This window comes from Montipora capricornis, chromosome 6 (assembly GCF_036669925.1).
Source record: "Montipora capricornis isolate CH-2021 chromosome 6, ASM3666992v2, whole genome shotgun sequence".
Lineage (NCBI taxonomy): Eukaryota > Metazoa > Cnidaria > Anthozoa > Scleractinia > Acroporidae > Montipora > Montipora capricornis.
In genome coordinates this window covers 60,714,880-60,734,358 of record NC_090888.1, presented here as the reverse complement: position 1 = coordinate 60,734,358, position 19,479 = coordinate 60,714,880, and the positions used below count along the sequence as shown (strand labels likewise).

At 40.0% G+C, this 19,479-nt stretch overlaps 1 protein-coding gene and 1 long non-coding RNA gene across 3 annotated transcripts; one reads left to right on the top strand and one right to left on the bottom strand.

Moving 5' to 3' along the window:
* Positions 1–1,481: 1,481 nt before the first annotated feature.
* On the bottom strand, positions 1,482–15,048 carry LOC138052724 (T-box transcription factor TBX15-like). The gene is made up of 8 exons (XM_068899282.1): positions 14,809–15,048; positions 14,566–14,728; positions 10,192–10,293; positions 8,292–8,463; positions 7,017–7,184; positions 4,992–5,056; positions 4,328–4,434; positions 1,482–2,845 (listed from the first exon to the last, which is right to left on the bottom strand). The coding sequence occupies exons 1-8, from the start codon at positions 14,954–14,956 to the stop codon at positions 2,451–2,453; spliced, it is 1,320 nt and encodes a 439-aa protein (XP_068755383.1). The 5' UTR covers positions 14,957–15,048; the 3' UTR covers positions 1,482–2,450.
* A 193-nt stretch (positions 15,049–15,241) lies between these two features.
* On the top strand, positions 15,242–19,160 carry LOC138050721 (uncharacterized). Of its 2 annotated transcripts, XR_011132679.1 has the most exons (4): positions 15,242–15,445; positions 15,598–15,816; positions 16,203–16,620; positions 17,010–19,160. It is a non-coding gene; the product is annotated as an uncharacterized lncRNA (long non-coding RNA). The 2 variants fall into 2 exon arrangements; XR_011132678.1 differs by lacking the exon at positions 17,010–19,160 and having other exon boundaries at positions 15,245–15,445; positions 16,203–16,976.
* Positions 19,161–19,479: the final 319 nt, after the last annotated feature.

The window sequence follows — 19,479 nt, the reverse complement described above, 5'->3', positions numbered from 1 at the left end:
ATATATATTTTTAAGAGGCTCTCTCAGGTGGGCATCTAATGGGAATCCTATGGCCGTACAGCTTTTTCTGGCTCCGCGCGTTTTCATGCGTACGGACCTCACATTTGTATTTGGTATTACAATGAGAGCGCACGCGAAGACTTACAAGTCATATGATTACTGTTTGATAAGTCAGCTGATATGCTGAGAACTTGGTTACAGGATCTGAAGATCCTCGTCTTGTTGAACGTGTTAGTTTTACAGTTTTCTTGCGATATTTTACAACTGCGTGTATCAAACTAGCTAAATATGTTGCGTTCATCACGCTTTAACAGTGACTTCATATAAGACTGCCTGATCATCCTGACCATCCCAATAACTTACTGACCTTATTGAAAAATAACCGTACAGTTTCAGCCAAAAAAGCCGATTCAACGACTTTATTGGAAGCTGGGCCCGTTTTTGAAAGTCTTGGAAATTTTTCGGCCCCGAAGACTGAAGACTTTTTTGAAACTGCCATCTGCATTTTTTGGAAGCCTGGTCTCTTAAACTATTTGTAAGATAACAAAAAACTAAACGATTAAACTAGTGGGCCGGAACAGATGTGACCCTAAAAAGACCAGAAAAGTTTCGGGATTTTCGAGAACGGATCCCCGGTTCATCTGTGTGGAGACCACAACAGTGGTGCCTCCATAATATTAACCAGAAGCCGGGTTAAGACCCGGGCAACTGCTTCAACATTTGCTTCAACAACCGTTCGATTTTCTTGACCCGCTGGAGTGGCAAATGGTTTTAACACATCATCAACATTTGATTCAACAAAGCTATGCCAGAGGCCTGGTATTCAGTCCCAGCCTGGTATTCAGTACGTGGATACGTCATTGAAAAACATTCAACATTTGCGATAACAAAAAAAGTGTTGAAGCAAAGCTCAAACGCTTTTAAACTCATTTAACATTGATTCAGCTTCGATTCAACATTGTGGAGGCAGTGTGGTCCAGTAGTTAGGGCGTTGGGTTTGCATGCGGCTGCTCCGGGTTCAAATCCCGTTCTAACTTCTGGCTTGGATTTGTTTCCGGTTGTCCCTGATTCAACTTCACCACGCTTTGTAAATAGCGAACTGGTTGCCTCCCGCCAGTTGGGGTTCTTAGTAATGTTTCTGTTAAGTTTGAATTGTTACTTTCACCTTGTTAACAGTGGAGTGCCTGTTTCAAGACGGTTTTACAAAATCGAACGGGTTTTGGAGAAAATGTCGAAGCCGTTTGCCAAGGAAGCACAGCTTTGACAGCTCTAGGTGGCGTTCAACTCATTTGCAAGTGTAAGACACTGCTTGTCTTTCATCTTCCCTAGATGCCTTTCGTCTTTCTTAGATGCCTAAAAAATGACACTATTCGTAAGCTTGACTTTGGGTCTTTATTCAGTATTAAGTAAACATCTGTGTGAATAAGGTCATACGCAGTTTCCAGTTTGTCAAACAGTTGTGTATTTACTGGCACATTTAATTTATTGACTTTTTAATTTTTTAATTTGTATTATTTACAAGTACTACAGGGCTCTATGGCGCCTCGTGAGTAAATAAACCATTACAAGATACTACATTCTTACTGTATTTTATTCTATTACACTGCATTGTATTGCATTGCATTGAATTCAGTAAATTGAATTGAATTGAATTGAACTGCACTGCACTGTGTTGTGTTGTGCTGACACGTTGTACTGAATTCGATCGCTTTTAAGAGAGGCTTTTCGCTTTTAAAAAGAGGCTTAAAATTTTTGATATAACCACATATTTACAATAATCACTTTTTATAATAAATTAATCATATGCATTAGATGCAAAGTTCACCTTTCAACCAAACAAAAATCACTTAAGAAAATGAACTTAGATTTGTCTCTGTGTATCGTAATTCAAAGATACTTGCTTCCTTACTTCCATTTTCTCGTGAATTGTCTCGCAGGTGATAAAAGGCACGAATGTTAAGATGCCCTTACTATTGAGAGGGCGAATTTTTCGGGCGCTTACCATATTCGCCTCAAGGAGTCAGGACATTTCAGAGAGGAACTCAAATTAAAACGGAACATTTGGGTTTGGTCCGGGCAGGATCTTTGGAACGCCTTTTGTACGTGATTATAGATGACCGATCCGACCGGACAAACCGAAATGTGGCGTTCCATTTGACGACCAAATCAAATTCAGGATACACTCGACGCGACATTTCTGATTGGTTCGAAAATTGCGAGTTAGCGTGGTGGCTTGGGTTTCTGCAACGGGTTCATACCGTACCACTGAGCAACGTCCCGTGGCTGCAAGTAGCCCGATTGTGCCGACCTGCTCCACTCAGAGTTCAATCAAAAAGTCTGCAAAAAAGAGTAATTAGAACTTTCTAATAACTTTTCTCTTTTTACAATAGCTTACAGTCGCTATTTATCGTCTGTTGGTTCCTAATCAGATAAGTAGCGAGCTGCACTATTTACCCCGTATGCGCTGTAAAGGCATGCGAATAAGAGTAGTTATTTCCCTGAAATGAATTTGACTCATAACTGGAGATATTGCCTACAGGTAAGATGGCATTTGATTGGCCGACCATTCCACTTGCCGCGCAAGACGAAAAAGGCGACATCGAGGAATGGAACACGTGGCTAAAAGTCCCGTACGTATCCGCAGCTGCGCAATATGGCGTCATGTGATATTGACTTGGCACCACAGCTCCGTGCGGAACGCGCGATAAACACGCATGACCGCTGAAGGTAGGGAGAGCTGAATTTGAGTGACAGGTTGATGTCTGCGGTGGTATGGTTGGACTGATGGGAACGCCCTGGTAGGGTGATTGGAGTGAGGTTGCTCGCTGCGAACAGGACAATTGGTCTGCAACAAAAGAAAACAGTGTCAGCAAGCTTCGAGCATAGGAAACTTTGGATAAAGTTATACTACCAGCTTTCGTCTCTGAGTAAGCTCATGACGTTCTCGGGTCGAAATTTCTCAAGAACACATGCTTAGACTGAAATTCGTATACTACCATTTTCGTCCTCAAGAGCTTTCCGAGATTTATTCGGCCATCATCGAGATTGACCATTTCTTGTTTCTAGGAAGGCGTCTCTGAAATCTACCACAGCAATCTCGTTCCCCGGGTTAAGCCAAAAATAGTAGCTGGCAATAGTGGCGTTGGGTTGGACGTTAACAACGATTGCGCATTTTGCACCTGGCCAGAAAGTCGTGTTCTGGCCTCAGAAGAATAGTACGTATCTTTTGTCTTGAGGACGCGCATTTTGTTGGTGATTCGAAACTTTATTAGCGAATGTTTATTTCGAAAAGCTTGTCTTGCGCTTCTCTAATATAGAACAGCCTAGTAATGAACTTAATAAGCAACTACGATAAAATGGAATGTAAGAACGGACGTCCTGCATTTAAGTCGCTCGCGTACTTTTTATTTTTTTTATTTTTTAACCTTCTTAGTTAATAAGGTTGATTGACATCTTACCCAGCGAAAAGGTCGGCCACTGAAGAAGGGGGAGGACCCTCGTTTATTTAAACGAGCCTTCGAATTAATTGACGATTCATTGCGGTACATGTACAGTCATTTAAACAGGAGCTTATCATTAGGAGTGTTTATGGGAGTACTATGGCCAGTCACGGCAATAAAAGTGATAATTTAAAGTTTTTGCTGCAAAACGGTGTCACAAAATGGGATTAAGCCAGGATTTAACCACCGACGCAATAACATGAACAAGCATAACAAGCATTTAAAACAAGCATGAGCGCAGGATCAGACGCATGCGCAGGACGTATTTTCGTGGCCATTCCCCCTCGTCCCAACACTAATTTCACCATGGTGGACGAGTTGGACGAGGAGTTTCTCGAAGGAGCTAGCTGGGATAGATGGCTTACTAATTATCTAACAGTCTTACGGTCTTGTGCTCGTTCTGACGCGGGCCATTTCCTCTTGAAATAACAGTGACACAAGCGTAAGAATATCAAAACCTTACGTTCTTCTCATGCTAATGCTTAGCTAGGCTTATGCCGCGGCTATCCTCACTTGCGCATAAGCTGTCTTACGCTTTCATTGCCTGTGAGTAACAGGTTTTGATAAGGATAAACAACAGTGCTTCAAGTGCGGCACATTTTTTTCTTGTAGTCCACATAAAGAAAACAGCCATTCAACTGGTAAAACGTTCGTGTGTGTTGTTTTTTCATGCGCAAAATATCGTTGTGAAAACACCTGTTTCACTCTTGTGTCGGCGTGGTAAAACAGTGTGGTCAATTTTTTTTTGACAAAGTTTTTCATTGACCTCGAACACATCTCTTTGGCAAACCTTGTTACTTTGAGACACAACATTTATTTCAACTCACTGGGGCTTAGTTCTTCATCTCTTCCGCTGAAATTCGGGTAGATCAAAGCGCCCGCAGGCCTGTAATAAGCCGAAGAATAAGCTTGCATGATTTCTTCCATATGATCTCTGGCAAAATTGAAAACAAAGAAGGATGATGCAATAACTCTACCATAAAATCATGTTCAGGGAGACTTTGTAGCCCCATCTACAGCCAAGGGTTGTCAGTTTAGTTGTTGTTGTTGTTCAGTTGTTGTTTATACCTTCAGAACGCCAAATTAGTGAGGAACACATGTTGCCCGATGAGACTTTCACTTATGTCCGACACGAAGTCTCTCCTAAATGTAAGCAATTCCTTCCTCTTTCCAACAATAACGTAAGTGTTAGGGTTATAGTGTGTTTTTAAGTTAGGAAAAAAGCATCTCTAACTTAAGTTTACTTGATGAACTGAGTTTCGGGAACATATTTTGGGACTTGAATTGTCTGACTGTATTTCTCGACACCGGTGAAGTTGAAATTGCGAAGAAGAGCAAGGGGACACTTTGTGGAACTCATCAGAGTCGGCGTTCATCCAATCACGCGCGTCTAATTGCGGTGAACATCTAATTAGGTGCATATCCGGACACATCTGTTGTCAAACATAATGATAATTTGCTATTTTATTTATATGTCCTTTTGTCACCAACCGTACTCTTCCGGAGTCTCTGAATCCCTTTGCGAAGGGGTTGCTGTCAATCTTTAGTCGTGTTATCTAAAATCAGAAAATGTGTCATTTAATTACGGCGGCATGTGCGGATGTACCGATCGGATACCATTCTTATTTTAACGAGTATTTCTTGTCTTTTACATTAATTTTAGGCGTTCTAAGTATGCAACTTGTTCCACTGTACAAATACACATTCTCAATCACTGACACTGTATATCGGCATTTGGTATTCAAGTCCTAACTGTACTTATTGTTAAAGAAATATAATGAAGAAACCATGGAAATTGATATCATTGCAGAAACCAAGTCAAAAAAAGCGTGGATATCGATTAAGTACCGTGGATGTGAGAGAGTGTGCCCCTCCCTCCACCCCCCACCTTTGAGAAATCTTACCTTCGCCCCTCATAATATCAAAGAAATCAAGAAACAGGTCTATAATTCTCTTGAGGCTTTCAGTAAGACAGTAAAAAGAGCAAGGCTGGTATAGCGGTGCAGAAATATTGGCTTTTTTAACGTTCACCGTTATATTAGCCTTGCTCTTTTCAGCTTCTTACTGTGCTTCTGTTTTGTTACGCTGATCCTTGCATAGAAAGTTATATTTCAGTAAGACCTTCATTAATGGTAGGCTTTAATTTCATGATGTAGAAAATGAATCTTCAAAGAGGATGCAGGGATGGCGTAGTGGTGAGAGCGCTCGCCTCCCATCAATGTGGCCCGGGTTCGATTCCCAGACGCGGCGTCATATGTGGGTTGAGTTTGTTGGTTCTCTACTCTGCACCCTCTCCTCAAAAACCGACATTTGACTTGATTTGTGTTAATTGTTAATCCCAACAATTGTGTCCCCAATTAGTGCTCCAGCGCTAGAAGGACTAGACACGTAAATAAAGTTCCTTTCCTTTCATCGATCACAGACAAAATTTTCAAAACTCCTCGAGGCTCCGGGTAAGCCCTGAGTCCATTTCTCGGAACCTCGATATCATGCTCAATGCACTTTGACCTTAGCTGGGAAAGTTCTACTTTCGGCTCTTGCAACTTGTCTCGCAACGATTTTGGCCGTTGCAGGGTATGTTACTCTGTGAAATGTTTCGTGCAACCTGTCCCGCCACAATGTCGCCAAAACATTGCGAGACAAGTTGCACGAAACATTTCACAGTGTAACAGCCGCGCCTTGTGTAGCAAGGTTGGATAATTGCAAAGCTATGCTGCGGCATTTGCATAATGGTACCTCTTTCAATGGCGTTTGTGTATGTGATCAAAAAGGCCGAAAATAATTAAGAACGTTTTGACTGTTTCTCAAGCAGGAAAGTGAATTGTAATTGAGGTCATTAACAGAGTTGATTAATTTGAAACGCCCCCTAGTTCAAAGGACCCGTTTTCATTAATGGCATATCGAGAAAGTAATCAACGAGTAACGAGATGATTATAGTTATCACCCTTTTGGAATTTTAACTATCCAATCCGAGAATAATATATGAAAACATCCTTCGAACGTGACAGAGGAAAATAATTGTTGTTTGATGCTTTCACCACATGTTTAGGGTCTTAATCTTAAAAAACAGAGCAGGCTTGAACTTTTGTATTGGCGAAAAGGGATACAGTCCTTTTCAACAAGAACGCGGAAAGAAAACAAAAATTTAAATGAAAAAAAAAAAATGTCTTGAATCGAGGCTCCCCACATATATAACCACAGGAATTTTACGTTTTAGTGATTAAAATGGACGCAAAAAACTGGATTGTTCGAAAACCTTAAGAGTGGGTGAATAATTGACAATTTCAAACATCCTCGAAACCTGCGTAGTTAAGCACGCGGGAGACCGTGTCGATCTTGTTGCCTACACCAGCGCTCTCAACATTCCCAGAGGATTTTTCGCACCAGGCTAACAGGACGCTAAGAGAACTCAAGAGGCCTTTCCACAAAAATTCTTCTTAACGCCACCACAAAAAAATCAAGAGAATACTTAGGAAAAGAGTATTGATAACAGACCTAAGACTTCAAATGTCGTACCTGCTGGTTTTGATAAGCGGTAACTGTTGTAAAAACCGTGTCGGGGAACAAAAACGTCTTTTTCAGCGCAGTGGATTTTTCCATGTCCAAGACAAGTGCTTCCGAGGGGTCTTTCTTTTTTATGATGTGAATTCGTGGCTGATATTTGTGCATCGAGTGGAGAATAATCTGAAATTCAAGTTAAGAAATGATCAAATGAATTTCATTCGTATATGAATCGATTTGCGAGTGAATTGATATGAGTGTGATTCTGCAATTCCATGTTTAGTTATACTTGGAAACTGGGTCGAAAGACCTTGGAAACCAAAGTTTGCCACGAAGCTACTCCAGTAAACAAGAACTGAGTTAATTAAGGTTTTCAAAGAACATTAAAGCCTCTTTAGTTTTCATAAGAACGGAATATAAGAAAGTCAGCCTCCTACATCTAGTCCTTGAGAACATAGATTTTAAGGTTACGGTCCTCTACTACGCTGCTAAAAGTTTTCCCACACTGCTCAGAGCTTTTCTTAATCTATTTGCTGTACTTATTCACATTAAATGGCCGCAAAATGACATTCCAGCTAACCACGGCTTGCTCTGGTCTGTCCTCGTAGCTCCAGCGGTGAAGCAATCGAGGGTGACCTGATCAGGAGGTCGTGGGCTCTATTCCCACCATGATCAGAGTAGTTCTCTTTCCAGGCTATGTGTGGTCCTATTCTCATATTTACGGGTTAACAATCGGGTGAATTCATTCAATGGATTAATAGGCACTACCACTTATACTCTCATAGTTCATTCTATCGATGCATAAAGTCCCTCAGGCTGTAGTTTCATTCCGGTGCCTGACTTATAAGTGTTAGAAGTTTACCACATTTTAGGAAAAAACAATGATTGAAAAACTAGCGATGTAACTCCTGCAGCAGTTTTGTAGACTTGATTTCATCCTGAAAGCTAGCATTCATCTGTGGGAGATGAGGCAAACCACTTGAGCCTTCTAGCTGTGAGCTGGCCTGTTTTCTCACTTTACGTTGAAAGGAACATTTAACGTCCCTTATTTTTCGCTTTTAGCTAATACAAAAACCAGTCTACCGCGACTTAGAAATCTCACAAGTCTTCATCCACAGGTGAATACGGAAGGCAAACTCAAAGAAAGCTTCGTCAATAGATTCTTTTTGCAATACTCAAGTGATCACTGTTGAATATCATTTGAGGAACTAGACCTTTGACTTTTCACTTTTTACTGCCGGACTTTTTAACATTTGGAGTTGCTACAGAGAAGCCATCAAAGATACTCACGTGTCCTTGTTGGTCAAGCTCGTTATTTGTCAGTTTAACTTTATCGAATGAAACCACCTGTCGCATCCAGTCCTCCCCAAGCCCGGGAGAGTCAGGGTGAATGTACACGCGGCCGGGCATTGGAGCATCAGCGCTTCCCGCCACAACCCACTTAGAACTGTGATACGCATATCTGATAAAGACGAAAAAAGCAACAAACAAATCATTTAATCTTTGGGTAATTGAAGGTATTCAAGACGACACGTGGCAAAATATTTTGAGGGTCTTGGACGACCTTGAAAAGAGCTGAAAACAAGCATTGCGTTTACGTGAAACGAATGGCATAACGCAGGCTGCTGCTTGTTAGAAAATAGGTAGTCGAGGACTACATGTTACTACTACTATAGAGTAGAATGAAAATTGGAAATCATTCCTTTAATTGTTTGAACAAGAACATGACATCGGTGTCGGTCAGCATAGCAACAGTGGCGATCTAAGCCCGACCGTGCGATTTCGAACACTTTCCAAAGATTAGGACTACAAACACTTACTCTTGTAAAGTGCCAACATTAGTGGCTACTCGCAACGGGGGTAGCAGCCACAAAAAACATGAACATTACGTTATCATCTATAAACTGGTCCTACTCCGTTGAGCTAACAGGCATGACATGAGTTAATAACAAGAATTTTTTTTTTTTTCTTGGCGAAAGGCAAATTTCAGCCTGGCTACTGCAGTTTCCCGTTGTCGTGATGGTAAATCCTCTTATTAGCATCCTCCAAAATACTTGAGGATTGCCACACCTCTCAACCCTCGAACTCAGACTCTCAATTTTGAGATCTTTATATGGAGCATTTCAGCAACGAAAGAAGTTTGAAGGCCATAATTCAGTGCAAGACCAGAGCAATGGATATGTTCAAATCAGATCGCGATTGATTTTGCTTATCATGTCCCCGGTTGAACTGGCGGCGCCACATTTGTAAGCCAATCACTGAGAAAAGCTATCATAACTGAGTTATTCATGATTTCGACTATTCGGTTTTATAAAATGAGTTGAAAAGGAAAAGAAACTACCGTAAGAAAGGTTTGTAAATCTCTCTTATTTGTTTAAACAGGAGCCCATGATTAGGAGATTGTCTATGCACTATATCCTTAAATCAACCTTTGCGCGTATCTTTTTATTTTTAGAAATAATTCTTCAGCTGAAGACTCGCATTCGTGTCAATTTACATCAATTTGCACAATTTGCCTACTGTACCAGAACCAGGAACGGATTGTCTATATATTTATTTATTTATTTATTGGTAAAGTAAACTGAAAATAATACAAATACATACTAAATTTAAACACCGTAATCGACGCTTTAGAACCCGCTACATAAACAGGAAAGAAAACACGCAAAACGGGAATAGACTACTTCGATATAACAAAAGCTTGATTAAACCGACAAACGACGCGAATACAACTAAGGCGACAAACATAACCAAATCAATACCAAATCGATCTGAAGGAATGGTATACATGACTAAGATAAACCAAAGAAAAGGTTCACTCACATATCAATTCCACTACGCCGATAGCTTGAAAAGTACGAAACCAAAAACAATTTGCACACATTTCCACTTGCTGACAACGACAACTAAACGGCGTGAGAAAAACTGAAACACAACACCCCCTTTAACCGCAAACAAAAAGCCCAAAGAAATCAAATGATGTCACGCAAAAATAGTAGCACATCTGTAACACATACATTGTTTTTGATAATTTTATTCTGATTGGCCATTTTAAACAGTGAGTGCATGCAGAGCCGAAGAACTCGTGGCGAAATACAGAGATACGCGCAAAGGTTGTCTCAGGGGGCTTTCCTTGGTTAGTTATTTCGGTACTCAATTGATTACAGCTCACTGAGGAAAGACAACTTACCTGTATCGCTTGTTGTCCAGTGGAACAACATCCATCATTAAGATGTAACAGCTTTTGGGATCCAGTCCCGACACTTTGACACGAATGGCCGGAAACATGCGCCTGAAACGAAACGTCCAGTCCTTATCAGTCTTGTCCCAAGAATACACTCAGGGGCACCCAACGAGAGTATAGTTCAAAACCACTTAAACATAGCATCGATAAACGTATTTTAGTATTTAAACGGTAGATATAGTCATATTTTTATGCCCTAAAAATTTTTCATCTGTTCGGATTTCCTAGCTGAAAGTCCAGTGATCCGAAAATTATAGGGATCAAAACTTACCTTTTCGAAAATTTCAGCCAGAAAAAGGGCTCCCGAAAATTCTAGGTGACCTTTTTAGGGTGAAAATCCGTTAAAATGGGCAATTTTACCATTTTTTAGAATTTCGAAAATCCTAGAACAGGCAGGCAAGCAAGAAATTTTACAACAAATGTTCCCAAAATTCCAATCTCAAATCTTCTTCCGAATTGATATTTTCCGAAAATTGACGTTGGGTGCCCCTGATACACTAGAACTTAAAATTTCTGCCTTCTTTATCATAAGGGTGTGCACAGAATAAAGTACTGTAGGGGCCGTGAATCACTAAAATGTTAGCTCTTCGCCTAACAAATGGCAGGTAGTATCAAGCGTCTCTGACTAGCTTACAAACAGATAAAATTTTAGCTGCAATTATAGTAGCTTCATACACACCTTCTATCACAAGTGGAAAAAGAGGATATGTCCTTCAGTTATAGATATGCGTGTGTAAAAGTTGCACCCAAAATTTTACTCTTCTTACAGAATTGACCTGTTTTTCTGCGATGCCGCTTTTTTCTGAGGCCAAGAACCTCTTTCCAGCTCGTGAAAAGAAAACAACTCCAAAAAGCTAATCCAGGATTCCTAAAGCATTGCAAAATTCCGAGTCGAGTCGAGACGTGTTCACCGCATAATTTTATTCGGGCTTCTTCGAAATGCTTTTAGCTTCTTTACTTTAGGACCTAAGGTCTGATCCCCGAAGAGTTATTAAGCTGATTTAGAAACAGGAAGGGAACCTCGGTTGACGACGGTGAGCGCAGCAAATTGGCCTGGATTCTATTTTAATGATGGCCTATTAGTAAGATTCTGTGCGCGCCATCGTTAACTGCAGTCTTAACAAAATTAAACAAGCACATTCGAAAAAACACCTAGCACCCAGTCATGAGTTTCGAGGTGTCCAGCAAAAGGCATAAAATCTTGAGCGGATTTCAGACAAGTAGCAGCTGTTGGATCATGATTAACTGGCACGCAATGAGAAAAACAGATTAAAATGACAATAACAAAAGATTGAAGTTAATCATTTTCAGTCAGTCATAAATTGAAACTCTACCTTTAACTTATTGTAAGGATTTAAAATGCCACTTACAAATATCATTGTAATAATTTTATTATACGATTGATTATCTTTTACTTAATGTAATGTAACAAGGGAAAACTTGAGGAAAAAAGGAAGGGGGGAAGGAAAAAATACTATTGTCATTTCTGTTCCTGCTAAAAAGTTGTTTACTTTATCAACTGCCCGCCTAAGGGTGTTTGTGTTTCTTTTAAGACTTTTTTCAAGACTAATACAGTGAAACTAAATACTTGTCAGTAGCTGAAAATGTTGGCTTTCGTGCTGTTACCTCTGGTATATCTTTTTCATATAATAACACCAACAATATTAAGTTGTGTAATTGTCTAATGCCGAATGTTAGCAGCTCTAGCAAAGGTGATCATTTTAATCCGTGTTTTCTTCACTCAAAAAAATGCGAAACTGTATATTGTATCCCACATCGGCAAATTTAGAGAATGTTTCAAGAGACTGATTGTTTTCTGGCCAAAAATTAATAGAAATTGAAATTTCTGACCAAAACTCATACTCTAAAGAATCCGTACCCTGCCAACAGTTGGCTTCTGCTACGCTTCCCAAGAGAGAGAGAAAAAACTACTACGAGCAACCGTTTGATTTTCTATCGAGCAAGTGCGAAGTACGTCACACCCCACGTGATGTCTTTGACAACACTTTGTCTTATTTCGCAGGAAAAATATGGAAACACTACTCAGCTTCTACACAGCAGACTCGGTCAAACGCAGCAGTTACGTAGTTGAACGCGCGTGCAAGCGCCAAAACAAGTTTACTAACTCGTTTTACCGGTTCAAATTTCATTTATTCGTCCTTGGCGCTGGACGGCGGCTCACTCAAAGGAACTAACGGTTGTTCGCAGTGGTTTCTGCCCCGGGAAGCATAGGAGAAACTAACTGCTCGCAAGGTAAGCAAGGCAATCCGAGGAGAAAGATATCAATCATAAAAAAGTCTGAAGGCACCGTCTCCAGAACGACGCACGACAATTCGATTATTTCCCCGACTTTTTTCATAATCCAATGCATTTTGCCCTCCGTCACCGAAAAAGAGATTCTATATCCTATCCTATTTGAAGTAAATAAACTGTACCATAATTGAGTTTCTTTCGGCGCTTTAAAGATTTTTTAGCAGTCTGCAGAGAAATCAAAACGAGTTACAGAGTAACATCGCCCCTGTACAACATTATATGAACGTGGTGTCAGAACACTCCTTCAGGGGCACCCAACGAGAATATAGTTCAAAACCACTTAAACATAGCATTGTTAAACGTATTTTAGTATTTAAACGGTAGATATAGGCATATTTTTATCCCCTAATTTTTTTTTATCTGTTCGGATTTCCTAGCTGAAAGTCTAGTGATCCAAAAATTATAGGGATTAAAACTTACCTTTTCGAAAATTTCAGCCAGAAAAAGGCTTCCGAAAATTCTAGGTGACCTTTCTAGGGTAAAAATCCGTTAAAAATGGTCAATTATACCATTTTTTAGATGTTCGAAAATCCTAGGACAGGCAGGCAAGCAAGAAATTTTAAAACAAATGTTCCGAAAATTCTAGATCTCAGATCATCATCCGAACAGATATTTTCCGAAAATTGACGTTGGGTGCCCCTGACTCCTTTGAAGAGAAAAACAACTGCAAATCCGTCCTGTAATGCAAAATTTTCGAAGATCAGTTATAGATTACAAAATAGCATTCAACTGTGAGGTTCTCGTTACATAATCTTGACACGGGGCATTGAGCATTCTTGAAGTGGTAAGTACCTCAATCGTGTCATCAAGTTAATAGTTTCTTCCGATAAAAGGGCATAAAAATAGAATGTTGATTAACTTGAGTTTGGCATTCAAGATAATAGAGTTGTGATTTTCCCTTTTGATAGTTTTGTTCACTGCGATAAGTTCAAGTCGTTTTAATGAAGAATCGCTGTGTTATGCCAGGAAACCGCACAGCAGGAAAGTAGATCGAAAGTGGCAGTACAAAAATGAGTGACAATACGCCGAAATTATTTACACTTCGAACAACATGCAACAATTTCAAGTAAGAAAACGCGACTTACAAATTCCACCCATTCTCCTCCCCTCCTGTCAGTAGCATATGGAGAACCATAACACAACGGCTATGAATTTTGTATAAATATAAATCAGCGTCAGTTGACAGCTCTATTCAATTGATAACTGTGTACAATTCCGCAGAACACTTTCTTTTCCGTGTCGTCGACAGAGAGAGTAAACAGAAATCCGGCTATTGTTGGCATTGTTTGGCCTTTCCTTGAAACCTGGTTGTTGAATAAAACTAAATAAAGGTAGTACAAATTTGTCGTAGGCCCTGTTGGAGGAACTGAATGTCCATTTATTTTCGTTCCTGCTGTCAGTTTTGGGATATCCACCGCAGGAATTACTTTGTGAAACGCTGGACAACAACACTTTGTGGCAAGGTAACCACTCGTCTGTACGAACTATCTCTATTTAAGTGGCATTTTATTTTTTGTTTTACCTTTTGTTGTAAATTTGTCTTGTGATAGATTAAAGCTTGTAAAAGGTAGAAGACATATCTTCTGGCTTAACCTCTCTTAAGCCTTTTTGCCGACGTGAATAGTTTTCTTGAGGAGGTCAGTTACTAGCCAAATGTTGCAAGGAAGGTGTGAAAAGCGGGAAAGCTATGCCGGTAATAGGATTCATCAGTTGTTTATCCTCAAGAAACAAAAAGTTATATTATTTGATGCCGGAGCGACAAATTCGCTGATGTATTTTTTTTTCACCGTGATTATCGCACCACTAGTCTTCACGGAGTCCGCTATCAGAATACGGGAAGTGATAAATAATGGAGTCACTCATTTCAGTCATATTTTCAAAGTTCCTGTTGCCGTTCCTTCCACGCGATGGGAAAACTCGTTTCTAAAACGGGTTTAAAACCAATGTCTTTTTAAAATCAGCTTTGATCCCAAGGAATTAAAATGTTGTTACCTTGCTCATACCTACCTGCCGGCTTTTGTAATTATCATTTCAGTTCCCAGCTCGAAAAAACGTTGCCACAAATCTCTCATTTGCAGTTCGACAGTGATGTTTTCGCTCTCCGGGGTCTCTGTATCCTCCACTCGGCTCTGCATGGCTTGCATTGAGCCCAATGCCTCGATGGCAAGATCTGATGAAGGGTAAGCGAAAGCCAAACAATTAGAGAAAATTTGTTCCGCCGGCCGACAAAGACCGTCGAGCGACTCTAACCTTCACATGGACTGTCGAGAGATTGGCTTGTGGCCATTCTTGACTCAGTTTGCTGGTTCGTTTGCTCGGAAGAAATCAGCGATTCGACTGAGAACGCGTTCGCACGAGAAGACAGAGGTCCATGTGAATGAATTCCCCCCTGAATCATGACAATTGAAAACTCGGGTTTAACGAACACTACTCGCGTACACAGAGAGGGGTCCAGAGTGCATCAACTCTACAATATGTGACGAATTTATGAGCGAGACTATCTGCTGATTATATCAATTAACCTTGATAATTAGATTTAATTTATACCACAGTCATCACTCCGTTCGGAAATTCCAGGATTACACTTCTATGACGAGCAACAATACTCCCTTCAAAGTACCGCAGTCATATTTTACCCTGAGAGCGTGGGAATACGACCAACTTCTCGTCCAATCAGAAGGCACTTCTACAGCGTGAAATTTCCGGTGTTTAACGTATAAGCCAGACAAAGTAGACAAGCTTCCACGATTGATGACGAATTCTGGGTTAAGGACATACATCTGGCAAAGCGATAATTTGAAAACATTACATCTGAACAAGCTGTTATTCCGCTAAAACAACTCTCACTAAATCCCGTCGGTGTTTGTTTGCTATCGCGTCTTTTCATGTAAGTATTACGTTTTATTTTTTCAGTTCATTGATGGAGTAAGAAAATGTGAAATCATCAGCTTAACTTGTAATGTGGGGTTTATTTTTTCGGCTGATGACCTGAAAGTCTGTGCTGTATTATGGATGTTTTCTCTTCAATTGCTTTTCCAGATGACCTTTGAAAAACTGGCAATTTTCACTCCAGCACTTTCAACGGTCCATCTTGGACTGTGTGAAGAGGGATATAGCGTGAAGAAGTTTACGAACAAGTTGAGCAAAGTAGTCTAGAGAGCTTCACGAGATGTTTCACGATGATCGTTTTTGCAGCTCAATCAAATCACTGTTACGCCGAGAAGCTGAGTTGCCTTGATCCAGCGGTATAGTTTGTCGGCAAGTTGTTTGATTGAAGTCATTAATCGATGGTTTGTTTGATGTTGCTGGCATTGGAGTGCTAATCGTTGGCGTAATGGACTGTAGTGTGAAAAACAGAGTGCCAAATTGTTGACGGAGCCGATTTAACCGCGTAAAATCTCCTTTTCATCGAGCACTAGCCACTTAGTCGGCTTTCAAAATATTATTACTAGCTTAAACAACAACCGAGGCCCCTTACCTTAGCTCGCGGTAGGCAATGTTGTTAAAGAACTCGAGACCCTTAGAAAAACAAATTAAATGAAAAAGATAGCTGCAGCCATATGTCCTAAGTTTGATGATTGTATCTGTGAGTTCTTATAATCACATTGCATAAGTACTGAGATACGGTCTCTTTGTCTCATTAGGGAGTTTAAGGAACGACGACAGCCACTGCAACGACAACGCTGCCACAAAACAACAATATCATTGGTTAAAAGAAGAAAAATCATCCTGCTGCACGTGCAACATGCCTTTTGCTCATTTTTTGAGGGGCTCTGCATAACAACGACGTAAAATCACTAAATCTGAGGTTTTGACGATGACGTGACCATGCATACAAATGTGAACCTTTTTTTTTTTTTGTCTCTGTTTTGACTCTTAAACCGCTGCTACCCATTGATTTTTGGGATGCTTCGCCCACAATGAACGAGATGGAAAAACCGCTGCTACCCATTGATTTTTGGGATGCTTCGCCCACAATGAACGAGATGGAAAAACCGCTGCTACCCATTGATTTTTGGGATGCTTCGCCCACAATGAACGAGATGGAAGACTTAAGATAAGGTCAAGTTATTTTTTGAGGCGATATTTTCGTCGACATCGCCGTGGTAGATCTTAAAGTCCCTATTATGTTCATATTTCACTTCAGCGTTCATAATCAGCTCCGGTTAAGTAAGTTATTCCTACATCTCCGCTCCAAGACGTCTTAATTTAGGATTTAGAATTGACCTTTCTCTCTTTTTGTAATCCGATTTCAAAATCATCTTAGGTTTTTCCAGTTGCTAAACGTCATAAACCAGATGATGTGTAAGACGGCAAAGACGTCATTTTCGACATTGATTCAAGACGTCAAAAATATGAAGGAACAATTTAATCAATAATAGGCCTAGAAAATAAGAACTAATTTTAACTCGGCGAAATGTCTCAAATTCGTATTCTTTCTTCCCCATTAGGATAAGCAATAAATGTCGTGAATCAGGAGCATAGGTAAACAAGGAAAAGGAGGATAGGGGAGGCAAAGAAGCCTCGGCCGGACGGAGACCTGCATGGTGGATGTGCATGAGCTAGGCCTGAGGAGAGGCGTGGTATAAGAACGTGGGCGACTGGCAGTAAGTCACGTCCGACAAGAACACGCGCACTTTGGAACCACTTTCAATCACTTGAGGATGAAAGTCATTTGACTCTCAAGTAAAAAAAGTCGAGAGTCTTTCGGTCAAAGCTTCAAAGTATACAAATTTGTTGAATCTGTGGTTGGTGAGGAAGAAACATTTAACAACGGGTGCCACTAATTGGGAAGGCTGAAATAGACTTAACAGTGTTTGACCTCCTTTCTGACCAATTTAACCAATGCTAAGATTTTCCGTGATACTTGACACCGGGATGCTGTCAAGGGCTAGCTTAAGTTCTAAACCTACGCTCTAAGGAACACGTACCTCTTCAAATATAGTTGTTGTTGCCAGAAAGTTCTCTAATAGAGATTATTACATCGATATCCAAAAATACAATAAAATTATATGCTACTATGTTAACCTATAAGAGTTTCTAAAGCTAGCCCTCAACAAGCTTCTCATTTAGACAATCAAGTCAAGTTCTTCTCATTGAACTAGTCACTGTTATTAACTGACGCTGAATAGCTTTGCTAAATTTATCAGTTTTTATTGCAAATCAGCTGTTAACGCTAATGTTTTTTTTTTTTAAGTCAGCCAGATTTTCGTTACAGTATTTATATCTTCTTACCTCATTATGAACGCGGAAAAGGACAAAGGAATTTTCTAACAAGAGATTGTTACTAATCTTTCCTCGAGACATGGATTAATCTGTCTGCGGTGAAGCAACTCACTTCATAACAGACTTCATAAGTGAAGTGTGCTTTGCACCACTTTCCTTCAAACGAGCAACGATCACTGAAAGGAAATGAAGATTCAGTTCCTTACAAGTTTAATTCATGAAATCCTATTTTCTACCGCACTACTCTTTTTTCTCGCAATAGCATGATCATGGTGTAAATGCCACATAAATTGAAGTTGGAACCGCCCCTTTTGATGGTCAGCCTTCATGTCTTTCCAAGTCCGGTCTGATACTGTGCCAAAAATTCCTGCTGTATTATGAGATACGAAGTTAACCTTCAACTTGCGAAAAACTTGATAATTTTACGAACAGTAATGAGAGAAATACTACATGAAAGATATTGTGCATCAAATGGAAACTCGGAAAAATACGAGCCCTAGACGGGATTTTTCCGAGTTTCCACTCGATGAATAATATCTTCATTTAGTATTCAGTCTCACATTACTCGTTTAGGTAGTTGGTTGGCTGGTTGTATCTTTGATATGCCATAATGTGACCCTCATTTCACACTTGCTTACCACAGAGTATCTAGTAGCTCAGTGATTGGAGGATCCGACTTAATCACGTAGAGTCGTGGGTTCAAATTAAAATCTGGGGTTCGGATTTTGTTTCCATTTGATGCATAATATCTTTCATGTAGCAATTCTGCAAAGCCTTTTACTTGAACTGAGAACAGACTTCGTAACGTTTGAATTACTGGTTTGTGCAAAAATCAAGCAACAACTAGTTTTAGCGCGTTTAACATGGAAAGTCAACGTTTAACTCTAGTCTCAGCTTAGGATGTCTCTTCATCATGGTCGAAGTTTTTAGCAATTTTTATTGCTGATTGTCTGGTTCACTACTTAAAATTGATTGCCCAAGCAGTAGCCGACGAAAGGAGATAAAAATCCCTCCGAAAGTAAAAGAGATTTGTGCCTCTTAAAAAACGAGGATTATCGCTATTCTTATCAGCTTTCCTGATAAGTAAATCCTCCCAGCAGAGCCAAAAAGAGATCACGCACGACCTAGCTAGTCAAGCAGGTTATCACAGATTTTCACGGTAACTCTTTTCTATAGCAATAAATATTGCCTGTCGTGGAATTGTATGATGTTTCGTCGATCGCTTAATAAATACTTAATCAAACTTTTTTTTGCATAGCTTCTTGGAGAAAACGGGCACGATTCCATACATAACTAAGAGGATCTGTGAAGAGAAAAACATGTTCCAACAACACGCGCGCTTGTTGTTCACAATATTAATTTCATCCAATTAGTTTATTACTGTAATAGTTTTAGGAAAATGCTAGAACATGTGTTATGCGTTGTCATCGCCCTCTTTGTTTGTTTTTGTAATACCATTTCCTTTTTACTCGTGGATTTATCCACGAGTTTTGGTGAGGTTCTTTATGCAAATGTGTCACTCCTGCGTAACCGGAAGTGCGATCTAATAAGCCAATCAGGATGGATATAGAAAGCTGTGACTTCCTGTTCGCGAGGTTGTGCGCCGCCGTTGGTGTATGTCGCTTTTATACTTAAGTGTTTGAGCACCTTCCGCTGCATTTAGAAGCAAGAAACGGAAGAATTAAAGAAAGGGCT

What these genes read in the sequence shown, in the direction of transcription:
- LOC138052724 (XM_068899282.1), bottom strand. Translation starts at nt 14,956, where the DNA reads ATGATTCAGGGGGGAATTCATTCACATGGACCTCTGTCTTCTCGTGCG. An exon ending in TCTCGACAGTCCATGTGAAG is followed by an intron (nt 14,729 to 14,808) that starts GTTAGAGTCGCT and finishes ACCCTTCATCAG; the next exon opens with ATCTTGCCATCGAGGCATTG. An exon ending in CCGCTTATCAAAACCAGCAG is followed by an intron (nt 5,057 to 7,016) that starts GTACGACATTTG and finishes TTCTGATTTTAG; the next exon opens with ATAACACGACTAAAGATTGA.